The sequence below is a fragment of the Phocoena sinus genome, chromosome 6 (assembly GCF_008692025.1).
Source record: "Phocoena sinus isolate mPhoSin1 chromosome 6, mPhoSin1.pri, whole genome shotgun sequence".
NCBI lineage: Eukaryota > Metazoa > Chordata > Mammalia > Artiodactyla > Phocoenidae > Phocoena > Phocoena sinus.
In genome coordinates this window covers 80,812,695-80,828,901 of record NC_045768.1, presented here as the reverse complement: position 1 = coordinate 80,828,901, position 16,207 = coordinate 80,812,695, and the positions used below count along the sequence as shown (strand labels likewise).

At 42.8% G+C, this 16,207-nt stretch overlaps 1 protein-coding gene across 8 annotated transcripts in view; it reads left to right on the top strand.

The window, feature by feature from the left end:
* APTX (aprataxin) overlaps nt 1-16,207 on the top strand; it is an 82,933-nt gene that overhangs the window by 19,989 nt on the left and 46,737 nt on the right. For 2 of the 8 annotated variants that reach the window (XM_032634439.1, XM_032634438.1), the window contains exons 1-6: nt 3,719-4,213; nt 10,774-10,910; nt 12,216-12,262; nt 12,500-12,802; nt 13,406-13,465; nt 14,285-14,511. In XM_032634439.1, coding sequence (XP_032490330.1) covers nt 4,146-4,213; nt 10,774-10,910; nt 12,216-12,262; nt 12,500-12,802; nt 13,406-13,465; nt 14,285-14,511 — 842 coding nt within the window. In that variant the 5' untranslated portion in view covers nt 3,719-4,145. Of the gene's footprint in view, nt 1-3,612; nt 4,214-10,773; nt 10,911-12,215; nt 12,263-12,499; nt 12,803-13,405; nt 13,466-14,284; nt 14,512-16,207 lie in introns of those variants that run through there. The other 6 variants (XM_032634443.1, XM_032634442.1, XM_032634437.1 and 3 more) reach the window with 5 other exon arrangements.

The following is a 16,207-nucleotide window of genomic DNA, read 5'->3' as shown; positions in this document are numbered from 1 at the left end:
CCTCCTGATTTAAAAAGTTATTACAAAGCTACAGTAATCAAAACAGGGTGGTACTGGACCAATGGAATAGAATAGAAAGCCCAGAAGTAAACCCTTGCATATGTAGTCAAATGATTTTCAACAAGTATTCCAAGACCATTCAATGGAGGCAAGACAGTGTTTTCAACAAATTGTGTTGGGAAAACTGGATATCCACATGCAAAAGGATGATGTTGGATGCTTACTTTATACCATATAAAAAAAAAACTCAAAATGGATCAAAGACCTAAATGTGAGACCTAAAACTGTAACACATAGGGGAAAAGCGTCCAATGATTTCTTGGATATGATACCAAAAGCATAGGCAGCAAGAGTAAATATAGATAAATTGGACTACATCAAAATTAAAAACTTCTGGGGCTTCTCTGGTGGTGCAGTGGTTAAGAATTTGCCTGCCAATGCAGGGGACACGGGTTCGAGCCCTGGTCTGGGAGGATCCCACATGCCGTGGAGCAACTAAGCCTGTGCACCAGAACTACTGAGACTGCCTTCTAGAGCCTGTGCTGCACAACAAGAGAAGCCACCGCAATGAGAAGCCTGCACACTGCAACGAAGACCCGATGCAGCCAAAAAAAATAATAATAAAAAATAAAAAACTTCTGTGCAGGGCACAGTTGACAGAGTGAAAAGGCAACCTATGAAATGGGAAAAAATATTTGCAAGTCATATATCTGATAAGGGGTTAATATCCAGAAGATTAAAAGAACTTCTACAATGCAACAACAATAAAATAACATGATTAAAAAATGGGTAAAGGACTTGAATAGATATTTCTCTGAAGAAGATATACAAATGGCCAAAAAACATATGGAAAGATGCTCAACATCGCTAATCATTAGAGAAATGCACATCAAAGCCACAGTGAGATATCACCTTACCTCACACCTATTAGGATGACTGCTATTAAAAGAAAAAAAACCCAAATAAGAAAATAACAAATGTTGGCAAGAATGTGGAGAAATTGGAACCCTTGTACACTGCTGGTGGGAATGTAAAATGGTGCAGCCGCTATGGAAAACAGTAGGTGGTCCCTTAAAATATTAAAAACAGAATTATGAATCAGCAATCCCAAGTTTGGGTATATATACAAAATAATTGAAGGCAGGATCTCAAAGAGATACTTGTACAACGATGTTCACAGCAGCATTATTCATGATAGCCAAAAGGTGGAAGCAGAGGAATAGTGTGGTGTATACATGCAATGGAATGTTTTTCAGCCTTGAAAAGGAGAGAGGTTTTGACACTTACAAGTGAATTAACCTTGAGGACATTATGCTAAGTGAAATAAGCCAGTCACAAAAAGACAAATACTGTATGATTTCACTTACATGAGGTATCTGGAGTGGTCAAACTCATTGTAACTTAAAGTAGAATGGTGGTTGCCAGGGATTGGGGGCAGGGAAATGGGGAGTTGTTTGAGTTTTGGTTTTGCAAGATTAAAAAGTTCTGGGAGGCTTCCCTGGTGGTGCAGTGGTTAAGAATCCGCCTGCCAGTACAGGGGACACGGGTTCGAGCCCTGGTCCGGGAAGATCCCACATGCCGCGGAGCAACTAAGCCCGTGCGCCACAACTGCTGAGCCCGAGTGCCTAGAGCCCGTGCTCTGCAAAAAGGGAAGGCACCGCAATAAGAAGCCCGTGCACTGCAACGAAGAGTAGCCCCCACTCGCGGCAACTAGAGAAAGCCCGTGCGCTGCAACGAAGACCCAACGCAGCCAAAAAAAAAAAAAAAGTTTTGGAGATAGATTTTACTACAATGTGAATATTCTTAACACTACTGAACTATACACTTAAAAACAGTTAAGACGGTAAGTTTTATGTTATTTGTATTTTGCCACAATTAAAAATTGAAAAAAAAATTTTATTTGAAAAAAACAAACCAAACAAAAAAACTCCAAAACTCTGAGTATACTAACAAAACACATTTATCACAGTGTGTGGTTTGAAGCCTTTGTCTTCCATCAGTGAATTTCAAATCTAAGCATGTACAATATTAGGATAACCTGGTGGGCTTGTTAAACATATTGCTGGGCCTCGCCCCCCAGAGTTTCTGAATCAGTAAGCCTGGGGTGAGGACTGAGAATTTGCATTTCTAACAAGTTCCCAAGTGTTTTGAGGCTACTCCTACTGATCTAAGGATTATATTTTGAGGGCTACTGCATTAGATAATACCACAGGCTTATTCTCTATTAATCTCTATATATGTGTTTGTGATAAATCTTTGGTTTTGGAGTCCTTGAAAATTTTGTGCCTGCCATGCCCCGAAGCCGTGCATTATGCCATGTGATCCTGCTTCTTGGGCTGGTAGTATGCTATAGAGAAATGGCTAGACCTAATAGGCTGGACATTTTTGCACAATATATGTTGAATAATCCAATTAGAATAATCCAATCCAGTTTTTTTTTTTTTTTTTTTTTTTTTTTTTGCGGTACGCGGGCCTCTCACCGCTGGGGCCTCTCCCGTTGTGGAGCACAGGCTCCGGACGCGCAGGCTCAGTGGCCATGGCTTACGGGCCCAGCCGCTCCGCGGCATGTGGGATCTTCCCGAACCGCGGCACGAACCCGTGTCCCCTGCATCGGCAGGCGGACTCTCAACCACTGCGCCACCACGGAAGCCCTCCAATCCAGTTTTGAACGCAAGACACAACATAGGCAGGTCAGGTTGAAGTAGAGGCTAAGAGAAGCTTAATTCTGAGGAAATAACTGGTCAGGTCACCAAAGTAGACTTCTATTTACCTCGAGCAATGTGAACCACATTCCACTGCCATGAGGCCTGTGTGGCTGCTGAGAAGCTTCCTGTGCTCCTCCACTTACTGGTGTGACCCTAATATAAACCTGCATCTTCTCTGCTAACAACTGCCAAGTCTCCCTTCCGTGTTTCCTGGAAGATCCTCCCACTCTGTTTTTATAGCTCTGATATCGCCATCATACCATTGAGTCTCTGATTTTCTTTGGAAGGAAACAATATTCCAAATGAGAGAGGAGTTTTTCCATCTGCCAGAATGCCTTCGAATAATTGCAATATATGACTCTTAGGGAACATCTTGGAATTGCAGTAAAAATCGGTAAACACATCTCATTCCAACATCCTGCTTCTCCCCTCCCTGACTGCCCCTCAGCCAGTTCATTTAGTGAAGACAGCATTTAAAAAATCTTAGCAGGTTTCTCCGCTAAGGTTTCTCCCCTCCAGTCCTTTCTACCCCAGAATAGGAGAAAGCAGATTGTAGCTTTGAAAGGGGGCGGCCACAAGCAGCTACTGTCTACAGCGCAAAAGGTGGCCTTAAAAGTAGTGAGCTTTTCCTTATGAAGGAAGGCTGGACGGAGGAAGGTCAGAGGCTGGACGGCTGCCTAGAAACGGCCACCGAGAGGAGAGCAGCCTGAAGTCTCTCCCATTTCAGAAACTAAGAGGTGGTGACGGGGTAGCAGCTCTCGCATAGACAGATGCTGAGAAAGCTCGTCCTCTTTGCAATAACTGCCAAGATCCAAACTTGGACCGTGGCCCAATACAGGTCCAAGTGGGGCGGGCACTTCCGGATCCGGGCATCGGGCGAGATCCTGTCAGCAGGTAATCACTGGTTGCGCTCGAGTCTGTCTCGTGACGTCATCCCACAGCGCCGGAAGTGGAGGAGTAACGTGAGCTTGTCAGCCTCCGCCGTTTCTAGGTAAGGCGGTTATCGGCCTACTTCTTCTGCCTGCCGGGTTGAGAGCCGTGGGAGTGGGCCTCAGGCCGGGTCCGCTATCGCCTGTTAGGTGGTGTGCCCTGAATAACGCTCTCACGGATTCTTTCCCGGCAGGCGTTGCAGCATCCTCCGGCTCCAGGGCTCTAGGGCTCTGGGCTGCCCATTTCCCGTCTGCCGTGTTTTGGTGGCTCTCACGTTGGCCTCCGTCCCACTTCGCGTTCGTTCACCTGTGCCCCTGATACCTGTACCTAGCTTGGAACACAAGCAGAGGAAAGATTAGAGAATGGGCACTGTCCAACCCAAGGAGGCGGCGCAGCCTGTCAGGAAGGACATTGTTTTCTCCACAAACGCTCCATGAGAGGAACTTGAGGGCCCTTCACAGCGTCCTCAACAGGCCTTACAGGAAGGCCAGAAGAAGCAAGCCTTTTCTCATGCAGACCGGTGATAGCGGTTCAACAAAGCAAGGATATAATTTCTATGTGGAATTAATGTGGTCCAGGTTTGGAGCCTTTTGAGAATTTGATTTATATTGGGCGTCATTAGAACACTTGAGACAGGACTCTTCACATGGGAAGACACAACAGATTTGTGCCCTTTCACCTTAGTTGCACAGTGCTCTCGGATGATCTTTTTACATTTCCTTAGCTCCTGCTTTCATCCTACCTTCACTATTAACAAGAGTGATAGTAGTGTTGAATGCTTGTTTTTTGCCAGATACTGAACTTTTTCTTCTTAATTTAGCCCTTGTGACAACGCTGTGGTGTAGAGCACTAATTAATATCGTTTTACAGCTGAAGAAATAAAAGACTTAGCTTAAATAACTGGCCACAAGTCGCACAGTCCGTAGGTGGTGGAGGCAAGATTTGAACTTGAGCAGTTGGATTTCAGAGGCTTGGATGTTATTCACTATTTTATATTGATTTTCCTCAGCTGTTTATCAAGTTCCCAAACACCTTACTCTGTTGTGTACTATTTTAGGGAGAAAATTGAGGTCATCAGGTGGGCTTTCCCTCAAATTTCTGCCTCTGCCTTCCCTTCATACAGTCATCTAGCTTTACCCCTATCTTTACCTTTCCTTCAGTATCAGAGGATGAGCTGTCTCCTGATCAAAGCAATTTCCTTTATTTTTGCTTCTGACCTTTCTTTTATACTTTCACCTATGAGACCTTGTTTTCATTTGTCTTTTGTGCCCTTGTTTATGTCCCAGTTATGTATAAACAAGGTCAGGTTTCTCATATCCATGTGTGTGTCGTCGCCCTGCCCACCCCACGCTCCCAAGCCAGAAAGAAAGAAAAAGTTCCTAGTGATCCATCTTCCTTTGGCTCTCATGCAGTAACTCTCTTCCCCTCTCATCCAAACTTTTAAAAGAGTATTCTAAATTCTGTCTCCAACTCCACCTCCTGTTCCTTTCTGCAGTCTAGTTTTCAGATCTGTCATTCCCCTGAAATTTTATCCTGTAGTCACTAGTGATTGATTATCAAACCAGATAGACATTCTTCAGTCATTACTGGATTCCTTTGCTGCTTTTGAAACTTGATGATACCTTTCACTGCCTACTCCTTTGCTTCTCAGGACAATACACTCAGCTGATTTATTCAACAAACATGTACTGTGATATAGAGATGAACAAGTCAAAGTGCCTCCTTCCTTTAAAGAGCTTACATTCTAGCTGTTTTTCCATGTGCCTCTCTCACCAGTCATTTCTCCTGTGGATAGTCTTCTTCCTCCTCTCCTAAAATGTTGGGTGTTTACAAGACTTGTGACTTTGGCCCATTGTTCTTTTCATTCTGTACACACTGCCTAGGTGAGTACATCAACTAGCTTGGTTTTAACTCCTTCCTGCATGCTCCCAAATCGAAGTGTCAGCTTAGATCTCCTCTGAGTTTCGTGCTCACCTCTGACTACCCTGGACAGCCCTGCCTGCGAGTCCCACAGACTGTTCAAATTCTGTCTTCTCTGAACTTACTCTTAGCACATCCATCACTAGATCTTGTTGATTTTGCCCCCTAAATATTTCTCAAATCTGTGCTCTTTTTTCCATCTCTATTATTGTCTTACTTTGGACCTTATCTTCTTTGATCTGAAATATGATGGCCTTCTAACTGGTATCCCCCACTCTAGGCCTGTATCCGACGTTATCAGTTCTCCACACAACCTACCCTCCTCCCCCAAATGATCTTTGAAAACACATCTGACTGAGTCAAAGTCCTGCTAATAATATTTAAGGGGATCTGTCCATTCATACAATCTTTTCTCTCATTCAGCAAATATTTATTGTTTACTAAATTGCAAAATCCATTAGAGCTTCTAACGTTTGAACTTTGCAGCTGGTCACCCAGGGCTCTGCTTCATCTGGACCAGCCTGCATCTCCGTCCTCTTTTTTTGCCTCATACTTAGTTTGCAGCAGCCCTGAACTGCTTCTTCATGTGCACTGTGCTTTCTTTGTGCACTGCCCTTGCTGTTCCCTTTGACTGGAATCTTCTCTCTGATTCCTTTCTCTTCTTCCTGCTCCTCACCTAATTAGGCTGCCCACTTTCACCTAATTAACCCAGTTAATGTATAGGTCTCATTTTAGGCCCACCTCTTATTGGAAACCTTCCTTGACACCTCCTTTCTCCAAGTCTAGGTTGGATACTCCAGCTTTGTGCTCCGACAACACCCTTTGCATAGACCAATCATTATACTTTCCACATTTGTTACAGTTGTTTTTGAGTCTCTCTCCTCCACAAGACTCTGAGCCTTTTGAAGGCAGATATGATATATAATACCTGCATCATACAATACAAGTGAGATGTGTTACCTCCTTATTCCCAGCACCAGGGTGGCATAAGGTACATGGTAGACATGCAGTAATTTTGATTGAATGATCAAATGACTGAAGACAAAAAGTACATGATGTAGTGATTACGAACCCATTCTCAGGAGTTCCCTGGTGGTCTAGCGACTAGGATTCTGGCCTTTCACTGCCGTGTCCCGGGTTCAATCCCTGTTCGGGGAACTGAGATCCTGCAAGCCATGCAGTGTGGTCAAAAAAACCCAAAACAAGACAACAACAGCAACAAAATAACCCGTTCCCTGGAATAATTCAAATCCTATCTCTGGCACACATTGGCTGTGTGACTTGAACGTGTTACTTTTCTTCTCTAAGACTTAAATTTTCCTTAGAATGAGAGTTGTGAAGATTAAATGAGATGATGTAAGTAAGACATTTAGCAAGTGCCTAGCACATGGTATGCACTTGATAAAAGTATGCTGAAGACCAGCAGATCCAGAAGTACAAGACCAGACCTAGCCTAGGCCAGTGACTTCCAGAGATCCTTCCTCCGAGTTTCCTGAATGGATGCAGTCTGTTTACAAGGAGATTGTAATCTCATTTGGCCAGTGGGATTACATCCATATTTCATTTTCAGAGAAGGTAAATCCGACCACACGCAATAACAAGATGTAGAGAAGAGAAGAGGAGATGTAGAGGAGAGAAGGCTCTGTGAAGGCCTCAGGGAGGAGGTGGGACTTGGAGGTTGGGAAGAATGTTTTGTTTTTTTAGGAGGAAGGAAAGAATATAATTCAGTACCAGGAGAGCATATTCATAATGACTTACTTGGGAGACCTGATGTAGTACGTTATACCTGAAGGATGTATGTGAGGGGAAGGAAGGAGAGAGAGGGATGGGTAAATGGGACTAGTTTTATGAAAAGAAGTGGGAGGTGAAATAAGTAACCTCTGTGGGGTTAAAGTATGAGAGTCTCAATTTCAAGCCTGAGGGATTTGGGATTGATCAGGGCAGTGCTGGACATTATGGTAGCCCTCAGCCACGTGTAGCTATCGTAACTTTAAGGTAAATTTTAAAAAAGCTAAGTAAGAAATTTAGTTCCTCTGTTGCACCAGCTACATTTCAGTTGCTTGATTGTCACATGGTGGCTGCGTTAGTGTTTAGAACACGTATATCATTGCAGAACATTCTTCTGGACAGCGTGTTCCAGGTTACCAGATTTCTGGCCTTGTGCGGCCCATCAGATCACTTGGGTCCCTTAAGAAATAATCAGAATTTCTTTCTGACCAGTCCCTACAACTCTGGAGTGAAAAGTGTGGGGCTGAAAAATAGAGAATTAGGATTTACCCACATAAATGTGGAGATGGGGTTGCTCAGAGAGAGTAGCAAAGCACCCCACTTAAGAGGAGCTAGAGGAGGGAAGAGAGAAGGAAGGGAGGAGAACCTGGATAGGATTATTATCTGGTCATTCACTTGCAAATATTTATTATATTCTTGCTGTATGCTAGGTATTAAGTGCTAGGGGTATAGTGGAAGGAAAAATGGCCTTGACTTCTGCTGTCATAGAGCTTGCAGTTTATGGAGTTTTACTGGATGAGTTATATTAAAGATTCAGGAACATCCATCCTTATGTGCTCCCCATATTCTAAAATGCTTCATTCCTAGAAGTTGGAATTGGAGGCTGAAATGGGCGAAGATATTGCTTAAGGTTAGTTACATAAGCATCCTGTAGTCACTGCTTCAGTTTCTCAAGGTGTAGTAAATAGAAACATTATAACTTCAGAACTTTAGAGGGAATGAAGCATGTGAATGTATGTTTGTGTGGGGCAGGAGGGGTAGGTCCTATTATCCTGCAAAAGTCAGCCATGCTCTCAGCTGTCCTCTGGATTCCCTCCTGTCCCTGCTATCCAACTGTTCTCTCTTCAGGCTTCTTTATTACTACTGTGAGTAGTCAGTCACCAGTTGACTTATTTCCCAATGCTTAATGAAGACATACTTCATTTCTCAGTCCATGACCTGCTCATTCATCAGTTTCCAGCAAGAGCAAACATGCCCCTCTGAACACATAGCGTTTAGAAGTGGGACTTGCCTGTAGCACCATCATCATTTGAGGCTCTGGGTTTAGGATTTTAGATTTACAGCTGACTCTTCATGCTCTTGCATCAGCTCCCTCACGAAGGAGTTGCCTTTTAGACCTAACTCTGGCCCACATTTAATTTATTAAATGACTCATCTCTGACTCTAGATTTCTCCACTCCAGCCTGCCTATACACAGCATCATTTCACCTCACTCTGCAGCTCAGACCCTGGCAGTTGTCTCCTATGGATTGTTAAATCTCAACTTTTTGGCCTAGTGTTCTTTCAACACCTTTGCCTTCTTTGGGTGACTCTCTGGGGCAGCTCCTCTGGGTTGGCCAACTAAGGTCTGCTTCTCACCCCTCACCCATGGCTTGTCATTGCTGAAATCTGTACCGTCACTTGTGCTTTTTGAAGTGGAATGTCCACTCCCACTCCTTTTCTTTCTTATCAGTCCCCTTGGCTCTTGGCTTTTTCTACTGGGCAGTTTCCAAAGCCTTTCCTGACTGATCCTATTTCTGTGACTGCACGTCTTCAGCACTCATTTGCTCACTCTGCTTTGCGTTATTCTGTCTTTGCAGATGATAGTGAAACTCTGATTTTGAAAAATCTGGTTTTTTTCTCTCCCCTTTGGATACAAAGCTTGTGCAGAGAGGCTGATTGAGTGTTGCCTTGCCTGCAAGGAGTGTTTCGCAAGGAGAGGGTATTAGAGGCTTGAACATTAGTAGGCTTCTGGAGTCTAGGGAGGTGTCCCAAAGATCTAGTCTGTCCCTCCCACAGTTCCCTGTTCTGCCCCTAGGTGATCTCATCCTCTCTTTTTACCCTAACTTCTGTGACATGTTGATGCCTCTCATATATATACATTCAGTTAAGGACAAATACTTCCTTTTTGTGTCAGAACTGGTCATAATTCTTAGAACTTTAACAACCTTGTGGCATTTACCTTTATAAGCCCCTGATTCTTTCTCTCCCCTGAAACACTTCAGTTTTACTCGAAACTGTGTCTCCTGAATTGCAATTCCCAAGACTCCAAATAATGCACTTTATAGTCTCAAAAAATACACACACACACACACACACATATATATATATATATACCTTCAGTCCCTTCCCCTCCTTGAGCTTCATACCCGTATATCCTAGTGTGACTCTAGGATCTTCTGCAGGCAACTTAATCTAATTGCGTTTCAATCTGAAATCATCTCTTCTTCACTTATCATTTATCACTAAATTATGTCTCCAGTGTATTCCTCATTTTGGGTAATGAGTATTTCCAAATTAGAAACCTTCACTCCCTTGTCATTCCCCAGATGCAGTCAGCAATAAGTCTACCTTCACAATTTCTCCTGGCTCTTTTTCCTCTCCATCCTCTTTCTTCAGGCCTCGTCCCTCTCCCGAATTTCTTCTCTTTCTCTTCTACTGATACCCTACATGACCATAAAAGTTGTTTTACAAAAGAGTATCAGACCCTCCAGTAGTGTTGTGCAGGTTGTGTATTGCACAAAGGTGCTGCATTCACACTTTAGAAATTGTAGGTTTGTATATTTATGATGACTATCTTCTGGCAGATGGCAGTAAAATGTGTTGTTCTAACATCAGTATGTTTTGACAGTTAAGGAATGGAAACCTTGATGCCTATGGAGAACATCCTCTGTTCTTATGTCCTTAGCTCTCTGCCAGGCAAGCTTCTCACCCTTTAAAACTGAGTGTGAATATCCCTTCCTCGTGAAGCCTTTTTTGATGCTCCCTACAAGAGTTAGTCTTTCTTTCCCTGGGCTAAGGCCATATTTGGCTACTCCCTTCTCATAGTAGATATTACATTATGTTGTAATAATTGATATATGAGTCTGCCCCATTGTACTCCAGGCCCCTGAAGGCTAGGGACAATGTTTCATCATTCTTTGATCCTCAGCAGGTAGCTTAATGTCCAGCACATAGAGTATATCAATAAACATAACAAATATTTGATTACATATCATGACTGAGGCACAGAAGTAAATACTTTACCCATATTGTTTTATTTAATCCTCACAACACCTTCATGAGTCCTGTCATTATCACATTTTACAGGTGAGGAAATTGAGACTAGGGAGGTGAAGTCACTTGCCTCAAGATGAACAGCTGGTAAATGGCATGTGTGGTGGTGCTGGGGTGTGGTCCTGGAGGACCTGTGCTAGTTTTTCCAGCGATTCTCTTGTGTTTTGTCTCTCAGACTAATGATGCGGGTGTGCTGGTTGGTGAGACAGGACAATCGGCACCAGCGAATCAAACTTCCACATTTGGAAGCAGTCATGGTTGGGCGCAGCCCCGAGACCAAGATCACTGACAAGAAATGTTCTCGACAGCAAGGTAACTGGTCATAGGATTGTGGAGATTACCGTGTTTGGTTCCCTCAGATGGTGATGTAATCAAAGATGTACATTTCCTGGATGCTACTGATGGAAAACCTTTTGTGTGCCATAAACAAAACTCAGGAACTGAGCTCTTTTAGCCAGTGCTAGGGCCCCATGCACTCCTGACTCCACCCTCTGAAAGTGGTTAATATTCAGTGTTGGGAGCAGGCAGGTTCTATCCTGTACTATGGGTTGGTGGAACTGAGTTCTGCACTCTGCTTTGCCCAGGGAGATTCCTCTTTGGGCAGTGAGACAATTGAATTCTGGGATTTCCAGTTTGGAACCATGTCTGAGAAGTGATGGGATGGTTTCGTCCTTTACATTTTGCCACACACAGAGGGTGGTATCTTTAAAAGACTATGACATCTAGCTCTTGAAATGTCTTTCGTGGGATTTAATGAAATGAAAGTCCTTAGGAAAAATCTTTACCATGTACTTCATTTTTTACCTGTAAACTCCAGACATGCTCACTGCTACCAGGCCTCCCCCTGCAGTGTGTTTGCCATGGTTCCTAAGGCTTGGAGTCTGCAGCACTGATTATGGTTTTTTCCACATGAGTTAATCTAAATGGGAGAAAGAAAAATGCCATGCTTGAGCTGGCTAAGCCAAACATACAGAAGCAGACACTGCTTCTTGCTCTCTGTCTGCCTTGTCACAGCAGCAGCTGTAGGGATGTATATGTCAGCCTGTCCAGAAGCTTTTTGTTCACGTATCTGAACACAAGTATTTAGTGTTACTTCTTCCCACACATGCTCAGACTGTTCTGTCCCTGCAATCCTTTTTCTAGAATATTCTTTCTACTCCTCCTACCCAAGGCCAGCTGAACTTCAGTTTTCCAGGAATGTATCTTTTACCTTTTTCTCTGTTGAAGGCATCTGATGGTTTCATACAATAGTGGAAGTCTTGATTTAATCCTGAGATATAAGAGCTTGTGAGAGAAATGGGTCCCCTTTCCTGACTGCAGAGTCTGTGATCCTGAGTGGGCCAAGGGCTCTGGAATAGGGAGACTTGTGGGGATTCAGTGTAGCTGCCTTATAAAGATATTAGAAGTAGCTAAGGGAGTATGTACACTGTTGGGCATTTTATGGAAGGACCTGGAGCCCTAGCCACCTGAATAATGGATGATTTTGCTCTTAGGCCTTTGAGGAAACCCTTGTCACATTGCCTCCTGGAGTGAGGCTTCATTGTCTTGTAGGGAGAACAGGAGCAAGTGCCTGGTTCTTCATGGCATTTGGGTTTAACTTTTTTCAATCTCTTTCAGTACAGTTGAAAGCGGAGTGTAACAAAGGATATGTCAAGGTAAAGCAGGTATGTCTATTTGTAACTTGGATTTCCATGTTATACTTGATGATTTTCTTACACTGTTGACTTTAGAATGTCTGTGCCAGCCAATAAAGGGTTCTCTGTCACGTGTGGAAGTGGCAGAGTAACGGAAGTGAATATTAAGCACAGTGCCTGGCACATAGTAAGTGGTGAACATAGGAGTAGCTATATTGCTAATGGTGTTATTGCTATTATTATAATTATTTTCTGATTATTCCATAGGTAGGGGTCAATCCCACCAGCATCGACTCACTCATAATTGGGAAAGACCAAGAGGTGAAGCTGCAGCCTGGCCAGGTCCTCCACCTGGTGAATGAACTTTATCCATATATCATAGAGTTTGAGGAAGAGACAAAGAACCCTGGCCTGGAAACACACAGGAAGAGAAAGAGGTCAGGCAACAGTGATTCTGTAGAAAGGGATGCTGCCCAGGAAGCTGAGCCCAGTACAAGACTAGAACCTGGAAGCAACCCTAGCCAGTGCTCTGTGCCCCCAAAGAAGGAGAAAGATGCATCCACCAAAAAGGTGAGGGTAGTGTGCTTGATAGATGATGTGGAGATTAAATGAGGTGTAATGACTACTTAATTGTTTTGTACGCAGTAAAGCCCAGACATGCCTAAGGGGTTATTAACCATGATGAAAGAGTCACTTGTTTGTGTCACCAGTCACTTGGGTGAATATCCCTTTATGTACTTTTCTCTTGAATTTCTGAGGTAAGCCCCTTGAAGGTAGGGTGATAATGGCAGTGTGCTTAACACTGAGCTGCTAAAATGGGTCAGTGTATATCTATAGAAGGTTAAGATTGGAACATCCTTCATAGATCATGTGATTCACATCCTGATGTCAAAGTGGAAACTTAGGCTGTAGATGGAGTGGGAGAGGGCAAAGAAGATGCACTTCACACTCTGGTGTTTCCAGCCTCTGTCTAGACATGCAGCTCTGAATATGGGAAGAAAATGGGGATGGCTTATGGTTCATAAAGGAAAAGATTGAGGTAAAGAGATATAGTTTAATTCTTAAAGACTGACCTTATTTCCAAGTTTGGTTGGACTCTGCTGACGTCCAGTATTAACTACTGACAAATTTAACTATCGCATTTGTGATTTACATTGCCCCTTTTTGCTCTAGGAATCATTGGGCCACTGGAGTCAAGGCTTGAAGATTTCAATGGAGGACCCCAAAATGCAGGTCAGAATAAAATTTTGGCATTGAAATACATTTCACATTTTAAATGATCACTTCACAGAGTTCATAACTACAAATGAAATCAAAGGAGATTAGTCCTTCTGAGTGAGATTCGTTTTACTGGGCTATTTTGTGAGATCAAGTGGCTTTTCTCATTGTCAGTAAGTTAGCAACTGGAGTTCTTTGGAGAGAAGCCAAGTTTTTCAAATGAATATCCCTTCTGCCTTGTTCCTCCTAAACTTCTGGGTACTATTATTATAAGGGAAGTTGTGTTAACCTTAGTGTGGTCTCTTTCAACAGAGTGTCAGATAATGTATAGTGACTGTAGTTACTGGGCTGCCCTGGGATTAATAGTCAGGCATCATCCTGGGAGGAGTCTGAGTTCTTAAATTACATCCTGGGGTGACAAGGGGCAATCTGATAGGGCTTCTTGGAACACACTTGCATGTGTCATGTGGTCTGCTGTGTTAGAGTGAGAATAGTGCATTTGAGTTCATGCCTGCAGGGGTTTTACATCTGATCCTCAGGAACTATGTGCCTCTTCTGTGTGTTCTGTGTAGTGTGGTGACTGAAAACGCAGACTGGAGTCAACTAGATCTGTGTTGGAATTCTAGACTTCCCACTTAGTACTGATAACTATGTGACCTGGCGCAAGACACTCAACTTATCTGAGTCTCTGTGCTTTCATTGGTCAAAATTGGGATACTAAGACCTTCTGCACAAGATTGTGGTGGGAATTAAGTGAGTTAATGAATGTGACTATCTGGCACACACAAGATGGGCTGTAGATGTCTGTTTCCTTCTCTTGTGCCCCTCTGCTAGGTTTACAAAGATGAGCAGGTGGTGGTGATTAAGGATAAATACCCCAAGGCTCGTCACCACTGGCTGGTCTTACCATGGGCCTCCATTTCCAGTCTGAAGGCTGTGACCGGAGAACACCTTGAGCTCCTCAGACACATGCACACTGTGGGGGAAAAAGTGATTGCAGACTTCGCTGGGTCTAGCAAACTCCGCTTCCGATTGGGCTACCATGCCATTCCCAGCATGAGGTAAGCCTTGTGGGGAGTGCTGGTGTGTCCTGTAGGTGGACAGATGGATTCAGCCTGGGTCCGCTGACTGTGCTTATAGCCCTGAGGTCCAGGGGAGTAGGGTGGGGTGTTTCCAAGGCAGGTGGGCTGAAACTTCAACCCTCCTGCCTGACTTGCTCGTAAGCCTTGAGTTCCTACTTCTGCTTATAATTCGATAACTTTCAGTTCTTTGTTCTTCTCAAAGTGTAAACTCTGAGAGCCTAACATATGAACTAGATGAAGCAGCTTCATTGCCTTCGGGTGAAGAACTGTGGTCAGTGGCTTTTATCAGATTTTTCAGAAGCATCTATAACCCCTAAATGATTAGGAACCATTGCTTTGAAGGAGGCAAGCATCACTGAATTCTTTCATGACAGCCTAGTAGATCTAAGATTTAAAATAAAATGAGAAAAAAGTGTAGAGCCTGTTTTCCTTTGGCTCATACCCAGAAGGATTCAGAAATTAATGACTGATTCTTTTCAAGGAGTGAAAGCAAGGCAGATCTCCAATTCTTTTGAGCTAAGCAACAAGATAAGCAGAGTGATTGGGTTTCTGAGTCTTTATCTTAGGCTGTTTTTTTTTTTTGGTGGTAAAATATACATAACATAAAATTTACTATTTTAACTATTTTTAAGTGTACAGTTCAATGGCATTAAGTACATTCACATTGTTGTGCAACCATCACCACCATCTATTTCTAGAACTTTTTTCATCTTCCTGAATTACCTCTCATTCCTTCCTCCCCCTAGCCCTTGGCAACCACGATTCTACTTTCTGTTTCTATGAATTTGACTTCCCTAGGTACCTCATATAAGTGGAATTATACAGTATCTGTTGTTTTGTGGCTGGATTATTTCACTTAGGATAATGTCTTCAAGGTTCATCCATATTGTAGCATGTGTCAGAATTTCTTTTGGTTATTTTATTTAACCACCTAACAGTCTTCACATTTTATTAGGTGGGTAATTATGACTTAGATTACTGGTTACTTTAACGAGTGAAATTTTTGTGCCATATTTTTTCCCTATCAATACTCTTTATTTTAAATTGAGGCATAACTTACATATAATAAAATGCACAATAAGATCTATAGTTTGATCAGTCTTGATGTATATGCCGTGTAACTTATCACTGTGATCAAGATACAGAACGTTTCTATCATCTCCCAGGAAGTTCCCTTGTGCTCCTTTCTTGCAGTCCTCCCCTCAATTCCCACGTGTTGTTCTCCTTTCTTTCAGCATAGATTAGTTTTGTCTGTTCTAGAACTTCATATAAGTGGAATCATACAATGTATACTCTTTTTCTGTCTTTTTTTGGTCAGCATAATGGATTTTGAGATTCATGCATGTTGTTGTGTATATCATGGATATACTTCATCTTTTTGCTCTTGTATAAATACCCAGAAGTGGAATTGCTAGGTCACAGTGTGGAAGTTATGTTGTATCTCATTAAAAAAATATTTTTTAATTGTTAAAACCTTATTCAAAAATTTAGGGCAAAAAGTCACCCATAATCCTATTTCCCTAATACTGCAGAGCTCATGACTAACAGCCCTTGATCACAAAGCCCTTTTCACGTAGTAATCATGGTGTCCATACCCTTTTTTTAAAAAAATTTTTAATTGGGGTGCTTCCCTGGTGGTGCAGTGGTTGAGAGTCCGTCTGCCGATGCAGGGGAC